The sequence below is a fragment of the Scyliorhinus torazame genome, chromosome 28 (assembly GCF_047496885.1).
Source record: "Scyliorhinus torazame isolate Kashiwa2021f chromosome 28, sScyTor2.1, whole genome shotgun sequence".
NCBI classification, from domain to species: Eukaryota; Metazoa; Chordata; class Chondrichthyes; order Carcharhiniformes; family Scyliorhinidae; genus Scyliorhinus; species Scyliorhinus torazame.
Window position 1 is genome coordinate 22909167 of NC_092734.1, and position 16203 is coordinate 22925369.

General features: G+C 43.4%; 1 protein-coding gene across 8 annotated transcripts in view; it reads left to right on the forward strand.

Moving 5' to 3' along the window:
* The first annotated feature begins 866 nt into the window (after nucleotides 1–866).
* The window catches only part of LOC140403578 (adenosine kinase-like), a 314037-nt gene continuing 298700 nt past the window's right edge, over nucleotides 867–16203 (forward strand). For all 8 annotated transcript variants that reach the window (XM_072491639.1, XM_072491640.1, XM_072491645.1 and 5 more), the window contains exon 1: nucleotides 867–968. In XM_072491639.1, the coding sequence (XP_072347740.1) occupies nucleotides 910–968 (59 nt within the window). In that variant the 5' untranslated portion in view covers nucleotides 867–909. The remainder of the gene's footprint in view (nucleotides 969–16203) is intronic.

Consider the following 16203-nt stretch of genomic DNA (forward strand, 5'->3'; position numbering starts at 1 on the left):
CACAACGCTGCCCCGGGACTGGGCGAAATGTAAAGAGATTATGTTTTCTATAAATGTGCACTTTATTCATAGAAAATATTCCAACTTCAAAATTACAGAAGTGCAAAAATATTCAACTTCTCTCCTTGTCCTGATTTTGAACAGTGTCCGTTAACGGTCTTAATAGGGGTAACCCCACCCCCTTCGCTCCAGCCCCGCCCTCGTGCCGCGCGCCGTCGCTCCAGCCCCGCCCACGTATTGCGCGCCTTCGCTTCAGCCCCGCCCCTGTGCCGCGCGCCTTCGCTCCAGAACCGCCCACGTGTTGCGCGCCTTCGCTTCAGCCCCGCCCCTGTGCCGCGCGCCGTCGCTCCAGCCCCGCCCACGTATTGCGCGCCTTCGCTTCAGCCCCGCCCCTGTGCCGCGCGCCGTCGCTCCAGCCCCGCCCACGTATTGCGCGCCTTCGCTTCAGCCCCGCCCCTGTGCCGCGCGCCGTCGCTCCAGCCCCGCCCACGTATTGCGCGCCTTCGCTTCAGCCCCGCCCCTGTGCCGCGCGCCTTCGCTCCAGCCCCGCCCCTGTGCCGCGCGCCTTCGCTCCAGAACCGCCCACGTGTTGCGCGCCTTCGCTCCGGACCCGCCCCCTTGCCGCGCGCCTTCGCTCCATCCGCGCTTCAACTGTTCAGCCCCACCCCCCTTCGCTCCGGACACGCCCCTTTCTCGCGCTATCGCTCCAGCCCCGCCCCCTTCTGTCGCGCCTTCGCCCCCAGCCCTGCTTCAGCTGCTGAGACCCACCCCTTTCGCTCCAGACCCGCGCGCCTTCGCTCCAGCTCAGCCCCGTCCTCTCGGCGCGCGCGCGCCCCTGCAGCCCCGCCCCCTCCACCGGCGCGCGACCCCTGCAGCCCCGCCCCCCTCGCCGGAGTGAGTTGGGAAGCGATGGCAGCAGATGGACCTCAGCCGGCGAAAAAAATCAAACTGGAACACAATTCCCTCAGGTAAAAAAAAACCCCGCCCCCTTCCCCGGGGCAGAGAAAGTGACTAACACTCGGGTTAATATTTAAATAGTGACAGTTGCTGAATTTAAACGATGGCTGACGCGAGTACAATTCCAATCCTCCCTCGTCGGTGTCTGTTCAAACTGGCTCCATTCATTGTGTCGCCCAGAGCTTTCCTTTCGCATCGGGAGAGAGAGAGAGAGACGTTTAAACCGAGTGTGCTCCTGCAGAAGTGCCGTCTGCTTCTCCCCGAGATGTGGGGTTGAATTGGCCTGAGGTTCCCATTGAGGAGGAGGCAGTGTTTGTGGTGCCTGCCCAGCAGAGCGGGCGGTGATTCCTGCCGCTCGCCGGCTTCAGCTCGATTGGAAACCTGACCACGTTGGCCAAGACACACGCTCTCGATTCTTCTCCTCCTGCTTCCTTCAAGGTCGCAGGACAAAATCCAAACAACAAGAAGAAGAAAAACAGCCTGGAGGGTTCGGGAAGGAAGTTCAAATTTCAACACCTTTCCCTTCCTGTGGAAAAGGCAGTTTTCGTGAAACTTAACCAGTTTAGTCAATTTTTAAAAAAGAACAACCCGGTCCCAAATAATTGTGTCTCGCCCTGAAAAATCAGCCCTTTTGACAAACCAACGTTGCAAATTAATCCGATCAAAGGCCTCCCTCAAGAAAAAAAACCCACCCTCCTCGTCCCACAATCACAACTATCGCTCGAGTAATTTAACTGCACAAAGGTCATATTGATCCGTATTCACCGCGTACGCGTTTGAAAGTACGTTGGCACATTGCACACATGTACTGAACTTCGACGCAAGTTGCAGACTTTTTTTGTCATCCCTGCAAACCTTCACGTGTCTCCTACCCCGTTTAAAAAAAAAAAACCATTCCGGTACATTACACCGTCTGAGTTTAGAAAACAAACACTGGTGGTTTATTGAAACATCGCTGTCTTTAGCGTTCCGCAATTGTTGAGTAACGTTGTATGTTTTATAATAACGAAAAAACGTATTTACGGTTTGGCTACTGCACGGGTCTAGGCTTTACCAGCCTGCGCAGAATGTCATCATGAACTGAAGTAACATATGGTAACAATGAGACCATTTATATTCCCATTAAAACATGGAATTAACATTAATGTGATTCTGCCACCCACAGTTTCTGGTTTTTGTTATGTTTATGTGGGGCTTTATCAACTTTTCTAAAATGATCTTTTGAATTGGAAACATGATTTCTATCACAAGGATTTCTGTTCGTATTTTGTCAATTAAAAAAATATATATTTCCCCATTTTTGTTTACAGCATGGTCTTTACACAAAGACATTGATAGGGAGGTACTGCTGACATTTTACAGCCCTATAGTTTGACAATCCCCTAAGTACCGCATTCAGTTTGTTGACCAATGGACAAGGGAAATGTTTAAGCCCTGGAGATTCATAAGATATATAGGAGCAGAATTAGACCATTTCGCCCATCGAGTCTGCTCCGCCATTCGATCATGGCTGATCTCATGACCTTAACTCCACAGCCCTGCTCGTTCTCCATAACCCTTCAACCCCATACCAATTAAAGATCTGTCTAAGTCCTCAAATTTACTCACTGTCCCAGCTACCACTGCACTCTGAGGTAGCGCATTCCACCGATTCACAATCCTTTGGGAGAAGTTGTTTCTCCTCAACTCTGTTTTCAATTTGGATTATTAAGGTTAGAGTATTGTAGGTGAAAAATGGGGCTTTTCAGCCTTGAAAGATATATAAGAACAAGGAGCAGGAGTAGATTATTCAGCTCCTCGAACCTGCTCTGCCGTTTAATACGATCATGGCTGATCTGATTTTAACATCAAGTCTGCATCCTGCCGACTTCTTTGTTTACCAAGAATCTATCCACCTTGCCATTAAAAATATTCAAATACTTGCTTCCACCATCTTTTCAGGAGGAGAGTTCCAAAGACTTGTGACCCTGCGAGAGAAAAACTTTGCCTCATTTCCCTTTAAATGAGTGCAGCACGGTGGTGCAGTGGTTAGCACAGCTGCCTCACAGCACTGAGGACCCAGGTTTGATCCCAACCCTGGATCACTGTCCATGTGGAATTTTGCACATTCTCCCCCTGTCTGCGTGGGTCTCACCCCCACAACCCAAAAAGATGTGCAGGGTAGGTGGATTGGCCACACTAAATTACCTCTAAATTAGAAAACAGAATTGGGTACTCTAAATTTGAAAAAGTCTACACTTTAAATGGGTGACTCCTTATTTTTTAAAAATGACGCGGAGTTTTAGATTCCACCACAAGAGGAAACATCCTCTCTACATCCATCCTACCAAGACCCCTCAGGATGTATCATAGAATTTAAAGTGCAGAAGGAGGCCATTTGGCCCATCGAGTCTGCACCGGCCCTTGGAAAGAGCGCCCTACCTAAGCCCACACCTCTCCCCAAAAACCAGTAGCCCCATCTAACCTTTTGGGACACTAAGGGCAATTTATCATGGCCAATCCACCTAACCTGCACATCTTTGGACTTCAATCAAGTTGCCTCTCACTCTTCTAAACTCCAACAGTTACAAGCCTAGCCTGCCAACCCATTCCTCATAAGACAGTCCACCAATTCCAGGTATTAGTCTGGTAAACCTTCTCTGAACTGTTCCCAATGCATTTATATTCTTCCATAAATAAAGTGACCAGTAATGTACACAGTACTCCAAATGTGATCTCATTGGCGCCCTGTGCAACTGAAGCATGACCTCTAATTAGTTAATATAAGGTACATAATTATAGTGTATATGTTAGAAATCAAGAGATCTGGATTAGCCGAGAATCCGGGTTCGATCCTGGCCCCGGACCACTCTCCACGTGGGGTGTGTGCATTCTCCCGTCTGCATGGCTCTCACCCCCACAACACAAAAAGATGTGCATGGTAGGTGAATTGGTCACGCTAAATTGCCCCTAAATTGGAAAAAAAAAAGAATTGGATACTCTAAATTTATATTTTTTTATAGTTCCTTTTGAAAAAGATGGTCCATATATGGCGGGGTTCATTAAACTGGAGCAGATAAAGTTTGCCTTGAGAGGATCGGCTCAAGGGTTCACCAGGCGGTTGCAGCCATTTCTCGACTACCTAGGGGAACGTTAGAGGGAAGACAGATGACCAGCAGCAGTAACCCAGGGGGAGGGGGGGGGGGGGGGGGGGGTTAGTTTAGGTCAAAGATAAAGGGGTTTTGTTACTTGTGTATTGTTAAAAATTTCTGTATTGTTATTGTTGCGTTTGCTTTGTAAGAGGGGAAAAATTGTTGTTTGGGAAAAAAAATTCAATAAAACATATTTTTTTTTTAAAAAAAAGAAAGAGATGGTCCATTAGTGTGTTTGTGCTAAATTCCATTTAATTTGTCTGTTTTAAAAAAAAAAGCAAACCTAATAGTCTGGACTTTGCAGTGATGATGTGAGCAAAACCTTCAGCTTTTAACCATCATTACTCCACTGAAACTGACAGCAACTTCAAAGAAGTTGCTGTCAGCAATCCTACTCTTCTCCAGAGGGTGTGTTGTGGCAATCAATTGATGAGGATGTCCACTCCTGTGCTTTTGGCCCATTATAAAAACCCTTGAAAAAGTTATACTTTGCTGAATGAAATGGAAATATAAACTTCATAATTACTGCTAACTGCCCCCAATGGCCCTGAAAAGCTAATGATGTCAATGGCCAAGACTTTAGAAGACAGAGATTGTTTGATTTTTGTGATCATTTTTTTTCAAAGTCACTGGCCTTACCTTGCTAACCACAAAATCTGGGCCAAGATTTGGTGCGAGATACCAGGTTAAGCTGTAATTGGTCAAAGGTATTGCTGTTGGTTGACATTAGCAATATTTTGAATGTAAAGCCTGAATCCATGAAGAGCAATGCTGAGGATCTCATCCCTGTTTCTGTATCAGGCTGTAATCTGGACTAACATAGAAGAAAATATCTGCTTACAAAGTCGCAAAAAAAGCAAAATGCTAGCAATGCTCAATGATAACATCTGAAATGAAAATAGACAGGTAGATATTTAGACATTGTCTGAAAGGTCTACACCTGAAAAGTTAACCAACGTATCTGTGTATTCTAAGAGTGTTTGAAAAGTAGCAAGAATGCACACCATGGCTCTGTATTACCACTGTTTTCTGCAAAATATTTACAATTCTGTAATTGTTCCTTGATTTGTTAATATCTTTGCCATTTCCTTATTTTCCATTATAATTTCTCCTGTCTTAACTTTTAAGGTGCTTTGATTATTTGTAAAATGTTTGCCATTGTTCATCGACTATTTCCCAATTTACCCCAGTCCACTTGCCCCTCATATCTATGTAATTGACTTTATTTAAGTTCCACACACTAGTTTTGGATTTTTGTGTCACTATTAAACTCCAGGTGAATGTCATGTTAAGTAATGGGTTAAGAGAGATTCCAATTAGTTGTCTCATTTGTGTTAAGTATCCAATAATTGACACTGATATGTAAAGGGGCTTCAGGTGGCCTTTGTGTCAGGTGATGTGATGTTAGAGTTTTGTGCAGAGTCTGTTAAAGTGAAATAAAGGTGTTGGTGAAAAGGAGCAGTACCTTTGACTTTTTATATAACAGCAGCTAAACGTCTTAACAAATGGTAGCAGAGGATGGTTGCTGTGCAACTGTGAAGGGTTGAAAGATACAACATTTCCAGACCAAACCAAGGAGTGAGTGAGAAGAAAAAAACCCAAAGATATATGGCTGAACCTAGGTTAAAGATGGCCAGTTATGACTACCGCCCCCCCCCCCTTATTTTCTGAAAGGGGATCATACGACCAATGGAGAAGTGCAGTAGATATGTGGATGAAGGTAACTTCAACTGCCTTGGGAATGAGAAAACAAGGTATCACATTGGCTCTTTCGCTACTTTATGACAGTCAAATCCGGAGCAAAGTGTTTTCTGAGCTGGAGTTGGAAGAGTTCGACACAGAGGAAGGTCTGCAGACTCTATTACGTTATATGGATAAGATTTATAAGAAGGATGACTTGTTAAGTGCGTATGAAGCATGGTCGGATTTTGATAGGTTCCGGAAAATAGAGGATTTCTCCATTGAAGACTATATAATGGAATTTGGCAGGCTATATAAAAGGCTGCAGAAACACAGCCTGGCATTTCCACAGTCTGTGTTGGCCTTTGAATTACTTGACTGTGCTAGAGTGAGCAACATGGATAGGCTCCTGGTTTTGACAGGAGTTCAGTTTGCGGATAAGGATACCATATTCGATCAGATGACAGAAGCTTTAAAAACGTTTCTGGGGAACATTTCATTCCGATGGCTCTGATGACCCAAGTAGGTCAGCCTGCAATAAAGCAAAATATGGAAGACACACTACTAACAGGATGACGAAATCGTACGGCTACGAACAGGTTCCAAGACTATAGAAGGAGATCGGGACCCGGAAACTATGAAGCCAGAAACCCAGTTAGAACCTACAATAGGAAGATGAACCCCAGAAATGCACGGGGCATGATAAATCGATGTTTTCGATGCCACTCTCAAAACCATTATGCTTTCACCTGCCCAACATGTTATAATAGAGTGTTTGAAGCGACACATGACACGGAAGAGTCAGAAGAGGAAAAAGATAGTGACCAGAAAGAAGGCATTGTCCTATTAACAAGCAGTTTTACGCCGGTAATTAGGGTGTTGGTTGCAGAATCCTTCAATTGAGCTGTATTGGACAGTGGCTGCACATCATCTGTGTGTGGAATTGACTGGTTAAAATGTTACCTGGACTCCTTGAATGTTGAAAATCGTAACAAGGTTAAGGAATTTTAAAGTTTCAGGTTCGGAGATGATAATACTCTGAAGTCACTGAAAAGAGTGGTGATCCCTTGCAATATTGGCGGAGTGAATCATTTCAATAGCACGGATGTTGTATCAAGTGAGATACCTTTGCTTCTGACATTGTGGCCATAGACCTGAAGATCTGTGAAAAAGCCAATAATATATTTATTTTGTTTTTTGTAGATTTAGCAACCAAATTTAGTCAATCAACGATTGTACGAAGTAAAGAAAAGAGAGTAATTCTGGATCAAATCGTGGAAAAATGGATAGGGACAGGAATGGGCCCACCGGCAAAATTCCTTATGGACAATGGGGGAGAATTTGCTAATGGTGAGTTTAGGGATATGTGTGAAAACGTGAATATCACAGTTATGAATATGGCTGCAGAAAGCCCATTTAGTAATGGTGTCTGTGAAAGAAATCATGCTGTCATCGATGACATGCTTAGGAAGATTTTGGCAGATCGACCAAATTGCAGGCTAAATTCAGCTTTAGCATGGGCGGTACATGCAAAGAATTCATTGCAGGTGGGTTGGGGGCTATAGTCCTTATCAATTAGTGTTTGGTAGAAATCCTAAAATTCCATTCATTTTGGATGACCAACCTCCAGCTTGGGAAGGGACTATAATTAGCTCTGCCTTTGCTGAACATTTAAATGCATTACATAACAGTAGAAAAGCCTTTTTGGAAGCAGAAGTCTCTGAAAGAATTCGCAGAGCTTTAAGGCATAATGTACGGCCATCAAATACCATTTTTCAGCAAGGAGACATAGTATACAATAAGAGAGACAATTTTAATGAATGGAAAGGCCCAGGGAAGATCAGAGGCATAGATGGCAAAACAATTATTTTGCAACATGGCAATCAAACTGTTAGGGTACATTCATCAAGGATAATGGATACAGACTACAAATTTTCAAATTTAGACAGAGCAGACAGACATGACGAGGAACCAGGGTCATCTGGTATGCAAGTGTTACAGAACTATGAGGACCAGTTAACTGATATAGACAGGGTTTCTGTAGAGGAACACAACACTTCTGATGAATTAGAACAGGCCATTTTTCCAAAAGGACAACTGCCAAAAGTTGGGACAAAAGTGACATACTTGCCTGAAGGGTCTAGTCAATGGAAGGATGCAACTGTTATTAGTAGAGCAGGGAAGGCCACTGGAAAGTATAAACATTGGTTGAATGTACAGCATTCAGGGGAAGGAGTCAAGACAATGGACTGGGAACACGAAGTTCAAAAATGGAGGGCACAGAAACGCAGTCCCAGATCAGATTGTACATCGGACAGTGAACAGTTCTCCGGGAAAAGGTCAAGAACTATTGAAAGGACATCCCACAGCAGAAGGGAAAGATCAAGCAGCACCAGTACAGAACGAGGTACCAGGAGGGAGAGGGGATGTAGTTTATCAAGGTCTCGGAACATGAGTAAGGCTATGAATACTAATAGGAGTAGAAGTCCACATTCACGTGAGATTTTGGTGGCTTCCAATAAATTACATGAAAAAGTTATCAAAGATGCCAAACAGCAAGAACTGCATAGTTGGAGTGAATTTGTGTACACACAGAAATACCTGATAGGGGACAAAGAGCTCTATCCCACAGATGGATTTGCACGGAAAAGGTTCTTCCGGATGGAACTTGTAAGGCAACAGCCAGGCTTGTGGCAAGGGGATTTGAAGAAAATTTAGAAGATCAGGATTTAAGGGTAGATTCACCTCCGGCAGCAAAGGTTATTTTCAAGATCTTCTTGGCTCTATTGGCCACAAAGGCATGGGAATGCAAATCTAGAGATACAAAAGCTGCTTTCTTGCAGGGGCATGAGCTCCAGAGAGCCATTTTTCTCTGTCTTCCTAACGAGGCGGCTAACACAGAAGGGATACTCTGGAAGTTGAACATGTGTGTATATGGATTAAATGATGCGTCTAGAGTCTGGTATTTTTCGGTAAGGTCAGTTTTGTTAAAGTTAGGCTGTTGCCAGTTGAAAGCAGATCCGGCAATGTTTTACTGGCACTATAAAGGAAATCTTTCTGGCATCTTTATGATGCACGTCGATGATTTTTTGTCGGGTCGGACCAGTGATTTTGAAGCTATTGTAATCTCTGGTTTGAGGAAAGAATTCAGGGTTGGAAGTCATGCTTCCGGTGCATTTAAATATATTGGATTGGAAATCGGACAGACTAAGTTAGGGGCAACTTTACGTCAGCAATCGTATTTGGAAAGCATCAGCCCAACAGCAATTAGTCGTGGCCGGGATTCACAAAAAGACGCAATGGTTTCAAAGATGGAGAAAGAGCAACTACGGAGTTTAATTGGGCAACGGAATTGGTTAGGTAGACAGACTAGACCGGATGTGAGTTTTGATGTCTTAGAGTTGAGTACAAAAATGAATGATCCCAAAGTGGAAGACATAATAAGAGCAAATAAAGCGTTGGTCAAACTAAAAATGCAGGAGTGTGTTTTGAGGTTCCCGGATTTAGGTGACCGTAGGCACTTGAAACTCATAGTTTATAGCGATGCGTCCTATGCAAATTTATGTGATGGGGTTTCAAGCGCAGGAGGTTTTATAATTTTCCTTTTGGGGAACAATGGTAAATGTTGCCCTCTTGTGTGGGAAACAAAGAAAATAAGGAGAGTGGTCAAAAGCACTTTGGCTGCTGAGACGTTAAGCCTTGTAGAGGCGGTGGATATGCCCTTTTATATATCTCAGATATTGACAGAAATTTTGGGATTAGGGGATTTGGGTAATATATCTATTGAATGTCACACTGACAAATCCCTGTGGGAAAATGTGCACTCTACAAAAAGTGTCAATGAAAAAAGGTTAAGGATAGACATCGCAAGTTTGAAGCAGATGTTGGACAGAGGGGAAATAGCAAAAATTAAATGGGTCGGCAGTAGCTATCAATTGTCAGACTGTTTTACAAAAAGAGGGGCTAGCTCACAGAAACTATTGGATATTGTTAATGAAGGGCGCCTGTTTCTGTGACTTTTTTTTCTTCATCCAAAATGAAAAAAAAAGAAGGGGGGAAATCGCGTGTGTGTTTTTGAGTTTCTTGTAATTTTGATTTCACCTAATTATTTTTTTCTCCAAGGACGGGGAGACTGTTAAGTAATGGGTTAAGAGACATTCCAGTTAGTTGTCTCATTTATGTGAAGTATCCACTATTTGACACTGATATGTTAAGGAGCTTCAGGTGGCCTTTGTGTCAGGTGATGTGATGTTAAGAGTTTTGTGCAGAGTCTGTTAAAGTGAAATAAAGGTTTTGGTGAAAAGGAGCAACACCTTTGACTCTTCATACAACAGCAGCTAAATGTCAAACATGTCACTGTCATATTATGATCAGTCATTTCCAGGGAATCCATTACTATGAGATTACTAATTAACCCATTATACAAAAAATATCTTAAATAGTCTCTTCCTTGTTGGTTCCATGACATATTGTTCGCGGAAACGGTTTTAAATGCATTCATGAACTCGTCCTCCAAACTACTTCAGTCTGTGAAGATTAAAGTCCCTATAGTTTTTGCATTGTCTTTGTTACAATTTCCTCTTATTCCTTGTTCAATATTCTTTCCAACAATATAGTTTTTGTTAGGGGGTCAATAAACAACATCCACCACTCTTTTCCGATCCTTGTTATTTCTTATCTCTACCATACTGATTCAACTTCCTATTCTTCCATGCCAAGATTCTTCATCACTTTTGTCCTCATGTCGACCGTTACTCTCATGTTACTTATGCTCCTTTTACATTTTCTTTTTCAAAACATCAAATATCCTGGAATATTTAGTTCCAATCTTAGTCACCATGCAACTAAGTTTCTGTAATGGTTATCTGATCAAACCCATTTAACTCTATTTGTACTAGTAATTCACCTATCTTCTTATGAAGAATGCTTTGTGCTTAAGATAAAGTACCTATCATTTAGCTTTTTACATTTTTCATGGTTTTAACATTATTCACTGATCTATAACCATTGAGCTTTTTGTTCCTTCCTTATCTTTACCCAAATACAAAACTGCAGTGCTTTGTCGCTTTTCTCTTTAGATTTATAAATTTCCCCTCTTGAATCCACCATCCCACTCTTTAGTTTAAGTCCCTAACTACAGTCCTAGTTATCTATTTGCCAGGACACTTGTTACAGGCCAGTTTAGATGGAGCCCTTCCCAATGGAACATCTCCTTCTCTCCCAATACCCTGTCATGCAGTCATACACAACACTGAGCTACGCATTCAAATCTCTGATCTACTTGACGCTATGCCAATTTGCACATGGCTTGGGTTGTTAACCAGAGATCATTACCTTTGAGGTTTTACTTTTTAATTAGTGCCCTAGATTCTCAAACACTTTCAACATACTTAATTTCTCATTGGCTGCAATGTTGGCCATGACAGTTGGACCTTTCCCCGCCCCACTTGAAGCACTCCTCCAGCCACAAGAAGGTGATTTAACCCTGGCACTGGAAAAGCAACACAACCTTCTCAACTCTTGATTGTTCCTCCTGGGAGCAGTATCTATCCCTCTCACTATGTCGTCCCCTATCACTACCACAGTCCTTATCACTTCCCCCACTTGAATGGCTTCCTGTACCAAGGTGATATAGTCTAATTGATCCAACCTGCAAACTTTGCCGTTGTCCACATCAGCAGCAAGAACTCTGAGCATGTTGAATAACGGTAAAAGCTGAGGCTGATCCATCAATGCATCAAGCTAATTTATTTATTTAAATTTAGAGTACCCAATTAATTTTTTCCAATCTCCACACGGACAGTGACCCGGTGCCAGGATCAAACCTGGGACCTTGGTGCCATGAGACAGCAGTGCTAACCACTGAGCTGCCCTGCATCAAGCTAATTTATTGAGTTATCTACTTCAACAGACAATATTTATTGTACTTCACATTACATTTCTTCTATGGTAGATTGTTTTGTGTATTTTGATCAGAATCCGTACATGTTCAACTGATGTGTATTCTAAGAGTGTTTGAAAATAATAGAAATATTGTCCAACCAAGAACATTTCTGGAATTGTATTGTATTCTAGGTTAGGAGCTCGGAGTTGATTTTTAAAAAATCAATAATTTTTTCTTCCACAGTTTATATTATAATATTCTCAACTGTTGTGCCTCTGAGGCCCCCTTTCTTGGTTATAAAACCCAGTAGCAAACACAATTTTTTTTCCTCTGTCAAGTAAGCATATACGAGCAGGATTTTCTAGGAGTTGATGCTGGCGGGTTCTTCTGGTCCCGCCGATGGTGCACCCCACCTTGGGTTTTGCAGCGATGAGGGATGCTTTCATTGACAACCTGTTGACAACAACGGAACGAGAAGATCCCGCCGACGACCAATAGTACGGTGGGTTGCGTCAAAAACCCCGCCCATAATTTTTATTTTATTTAATGCGAAGCTCATGCTGGTGCTGAGCAGTAATTCTGTTAAAACGTGGAGATATTTCCACAAAATGATTAAGGGATGGTAAATGATTAGGAGCTAGTTTAGCACTGGGCTAAAAAGCTGGCTTTGAAAGCAGACCAAGGCAGGCCAGCAGCACGGTTCAATTTCCGTACCAGCCTCCCCGAACAGGCGCCGGAATGTGGTGACTTGGGGTTTTTCACAGTAACTTCATTTGAAGCCTACTTGTGACAATAAGCGATTTTCATTCATTTTCATTTTTCATTTAACCCGAAAATCCAAAGAATCCATGCAGATACAAAGTCTGAAATGAGAAATGGTTAATCAGAAAGCAGGGAAGCTTTCAAAAAATCATAAACAATGTTCAGAGAAAAAGTCTGAAAAGGAAAATGGCAACTGGGAAACCGGGAAATGGGAAACTGAAAAGGTACAAAAATGAGTAAATAGTGAGATAACATTACGTGAATGACCTGTTAAAACTGCAGGAATCAAAAGAAAGAATTGCCCTTGTATAGAGCTTTACACAGCCACCGGATGTCTGTGTTTTACAGCCAATGAAGTACTTTTGAAGTCCTGTTACTGTTGTAATGTAGAAAACACAGCGACTAACTTACACTCAACAAGTTCCCACAAACAGCACTGTGATAATGACCAGGTACTTTGTATTTTGTATCGTTGATTGAGATAAAATATTGGCCAGGGAAGCAGGGATAACTCCCCTGTTCTTCTCCATAATAGTGCCATGGAGCAAGGTGGCACAGTGGTTAGCACTGCTGCCTCAGCTCCAGGGACCCGGATTTAATTCCGGCCCCAGGTGACTGTGTGGAGTTTGCACTTTCTCCCCGTGTCTGCGTGGGTTTCCTCCAGGTGCTTCGGTTTCCTCCCACAGTCCAATGATGTGCAGGTTAGCTGGATTGGCCATGCTAAATTGCCCCATAGTGTCCAAAAAAGGATAGGTGCAGTTATGGCTATAGGGTGGAGGTGTGGGCTTATGTAGGGTGCTCTTTCCAAGGGCCGATGCAGACGCAATGGGCCGAATGGCCTCCTGCACTGCAGGGGTTCTATGAATCTTGTATCTCCACCTGAACAGGTTCAATGGTTCATTGGAAAGGCAACACTTCTGATATAGGAGTGCTACCTCAGTTCTGCATTGGAGTGTCAACCTGGGCTTTTGTGAATCACAAAAATTTGTGACTTTTGTGCTACCAACTGCGGGTGCACAAGCCACCTTGACTCAGTGATTGATTTTCAGTTCATCAGTCAGCCTCTTCAAGTTCTGAGTCCAACCTGCAGACTCCGAGAGAGCTGCGCGTCCTTGGTTTGAAATCCTTGTTGCCTGCAATTTTCTAATCTCATTGATATTGGGGGCGGCACGGTGGCACAATGACTAGCACTGCTGCCTCACAGCGCCAGAGACCTGGGTTCAATTCTGGCCTCGGGTGACTGTATGTGTGGAGTTTGCACTTTCTCCCCGTGTCTACGTGGATTCCCTCCGAGTGCTCCGGTTTCCCCTCTCAGTCTAAAGATGTGCAGGTTAGATGGATTGGCGATGCTAAATTGCTCCTTAGTATCCAAAGGTTACGTGGGGTGACTGGGTTAAAGGGATAGGGTGTGGGCCTAAGTGGGGTGCTCTTACCAGAGATCAGTGCAGATTCGATGGGCTGAATAGCAGCCTCCTGTATAGATTTGATGATTCTATGATAAATGTATGAGTTCATGGCTCAATAAGAGGACCAAAAGTTACAATAAAACCAAACAAACATTTTTTTCCCCTAGCTCCAAAAAATCTATGAATGGATATTTCAGCTCACAGGGACCTGGGTTTGATTCCAGTCTTGGGTTACTGTCTGTGTGGAGATTGCACGTTCTCCCCGTGTTTGCGTGGGTTTCGACCAGGTGCTTTGGTTTCCTCCCACTGTCCAAATACGTGTAGGTTAGGTGGATTGGCCATATTGTTTTTAAAAATAGTAATAAATATATACAAGGTCCAACGGTGCAAACACTAATTTTGTGTTGGAGAAACAGGGTACCCTCCCCTCAGTACCAAGGTACGGGCAGGAGGGTAGGATACTCTGATTATTAAAACAGTTCACAACACAGTTGTACAAAAAACAACGGTACAAGCACTAAACTTTGCACTGGAGAGAACAGAAACCCTCGCCTCTGTACCAACAGAAGGGAAAGGAAGGGGGTGTGGTGGGGAGAGGGGGGAAAGGAGGGTGGTGGGGATGACCCAATAGGACAATGCCTGAACTACTTACGGAGGCAGAAAAACAAAAGAACCTTCAATTATGCTGTGCCAGATTACGGGAGTCTCCCAGAGGGGGTGAGGGGCGAGGGGTGACAGTGTCGGGCACGAGTGAGCCCTGCACCCCACTGCAGAGAGCCTCATGTGCACCCTCCGCTCCCGACACGGGGCGGCTGACAGTCTTCGGAGTCCTCTGGGCCCGAATCCTCCACCACACTGAGTGCGGCGGCGACACAGGCCCACCAATGAACCCAGGGCCTGCCTTGATGCTACATTGCTCCTTAGTGTCTAAACATGCGCAGGTTATATGAATAAGCCATGAACAATGATAAGGGGGTAGGGCAGGGAGTGGGCCTAGGTTTAGTGCTCTTTTGAACAGTTGGTGCAGACTCGATGGACCAAATGGCCACCTCCTGCACTGTAGGGATTCTGTGGAGCTCAGTACCTAGTAACCACCTGGCCTCTGTAGAAATTTAGCTTGTGTTTAATAATTGAACTGCACTTCTGCGTTAAGGGTGTACATGATCTATTTATGTTGAGACAATATGGGCTCAAATATATCAATTTCAGAATTATGTCTAACGATGGAAGGGCCAATGAAAGGCAATCTGCTCATGTATATTGTATAACCTCTGTTCAACTATTTGCACTGTACTAATTCTGTCAAGAGGTCAAAAGCAAAGGGTTTCAAGCAAAAATAGTTGACAGAAGGAATCATGGAATTGATGAAGAAAGGAGAAAACAAAATGGTCAGAATCAGAATAGAACATAGAATTTACAGTGCAGAAGAAGGCCATTTTGTCATACAAATGCCTCGACCGATCGCTCCGCGACCCTCCCGACACCTGCCCGCCGATTTAGCCGACAAATTCTGGGTAACCGAGGTACAGTGAAAAGTATTTTTCTGCGGGCAGCTCAAACAGATCATTAAGTACATGAAAGAAAAAAGAAAAATAAAATACATAAAAGGGTAACACAAGGTCCACAATGTAAATACATAAGACACCAGCATCGGGTGAAGCATACAGGAGTGTAGTATTAATCAGGTCAGCCCATAAGAGGGTCGTTTAGGAGTTTTGTATCAGCGGGGACGAAGCTGTTTTTGAATTTGTTTGTGTGTGTTCTCAGTCTTTTGATTCTCCTGCCCGATGGAAGAAGTTGGAAGAGTGAGTAAGCCAGGTGGGAGGAGTCTTTGATTATGCTCCTGCTTTTCCCAGGCAGCTGGAGGTGTAGATAGAGTCAATGGATGGGAGGCAGGTTTGTGGAATAAAGATAGCAGTATTCACTGTGTTGTATTGTTAAGGGGTAATTGTAAGCTATTTTCTAGTGTGATGTTAAAGATTTTAATACTGTTAGCAATAAAGTTTTTATTTTAATATTCCATATCTCTATTTCTTCATGCAATCACTCCTGGAGCGTGGTATCCCTTTCCCCTCAGTCTTACAAAACTAAAATAAAATATTGGGGTTTCTGTCCAGTATCCAAGCCACTGTCGGGGTCTGGTCTGGGATCCACCCAATTAACTATCTTTCGCATTAGGACAGCGTGATATCTTTGCCCATTAAAATGTAAAATCTCTATGACAGTCCATGTTTAATTTTGCCTTTTTAATAGCATGCAAATATTATACCATAGTCTCCTGAAATGCAGCCATACTTAAAAACTATTGGTAGTTTTGAGTTTCCATGTTTAATTTAACGCTTTGAGGTCTCAGAAATGCATTCCATTGGTTAGTATATAGAGG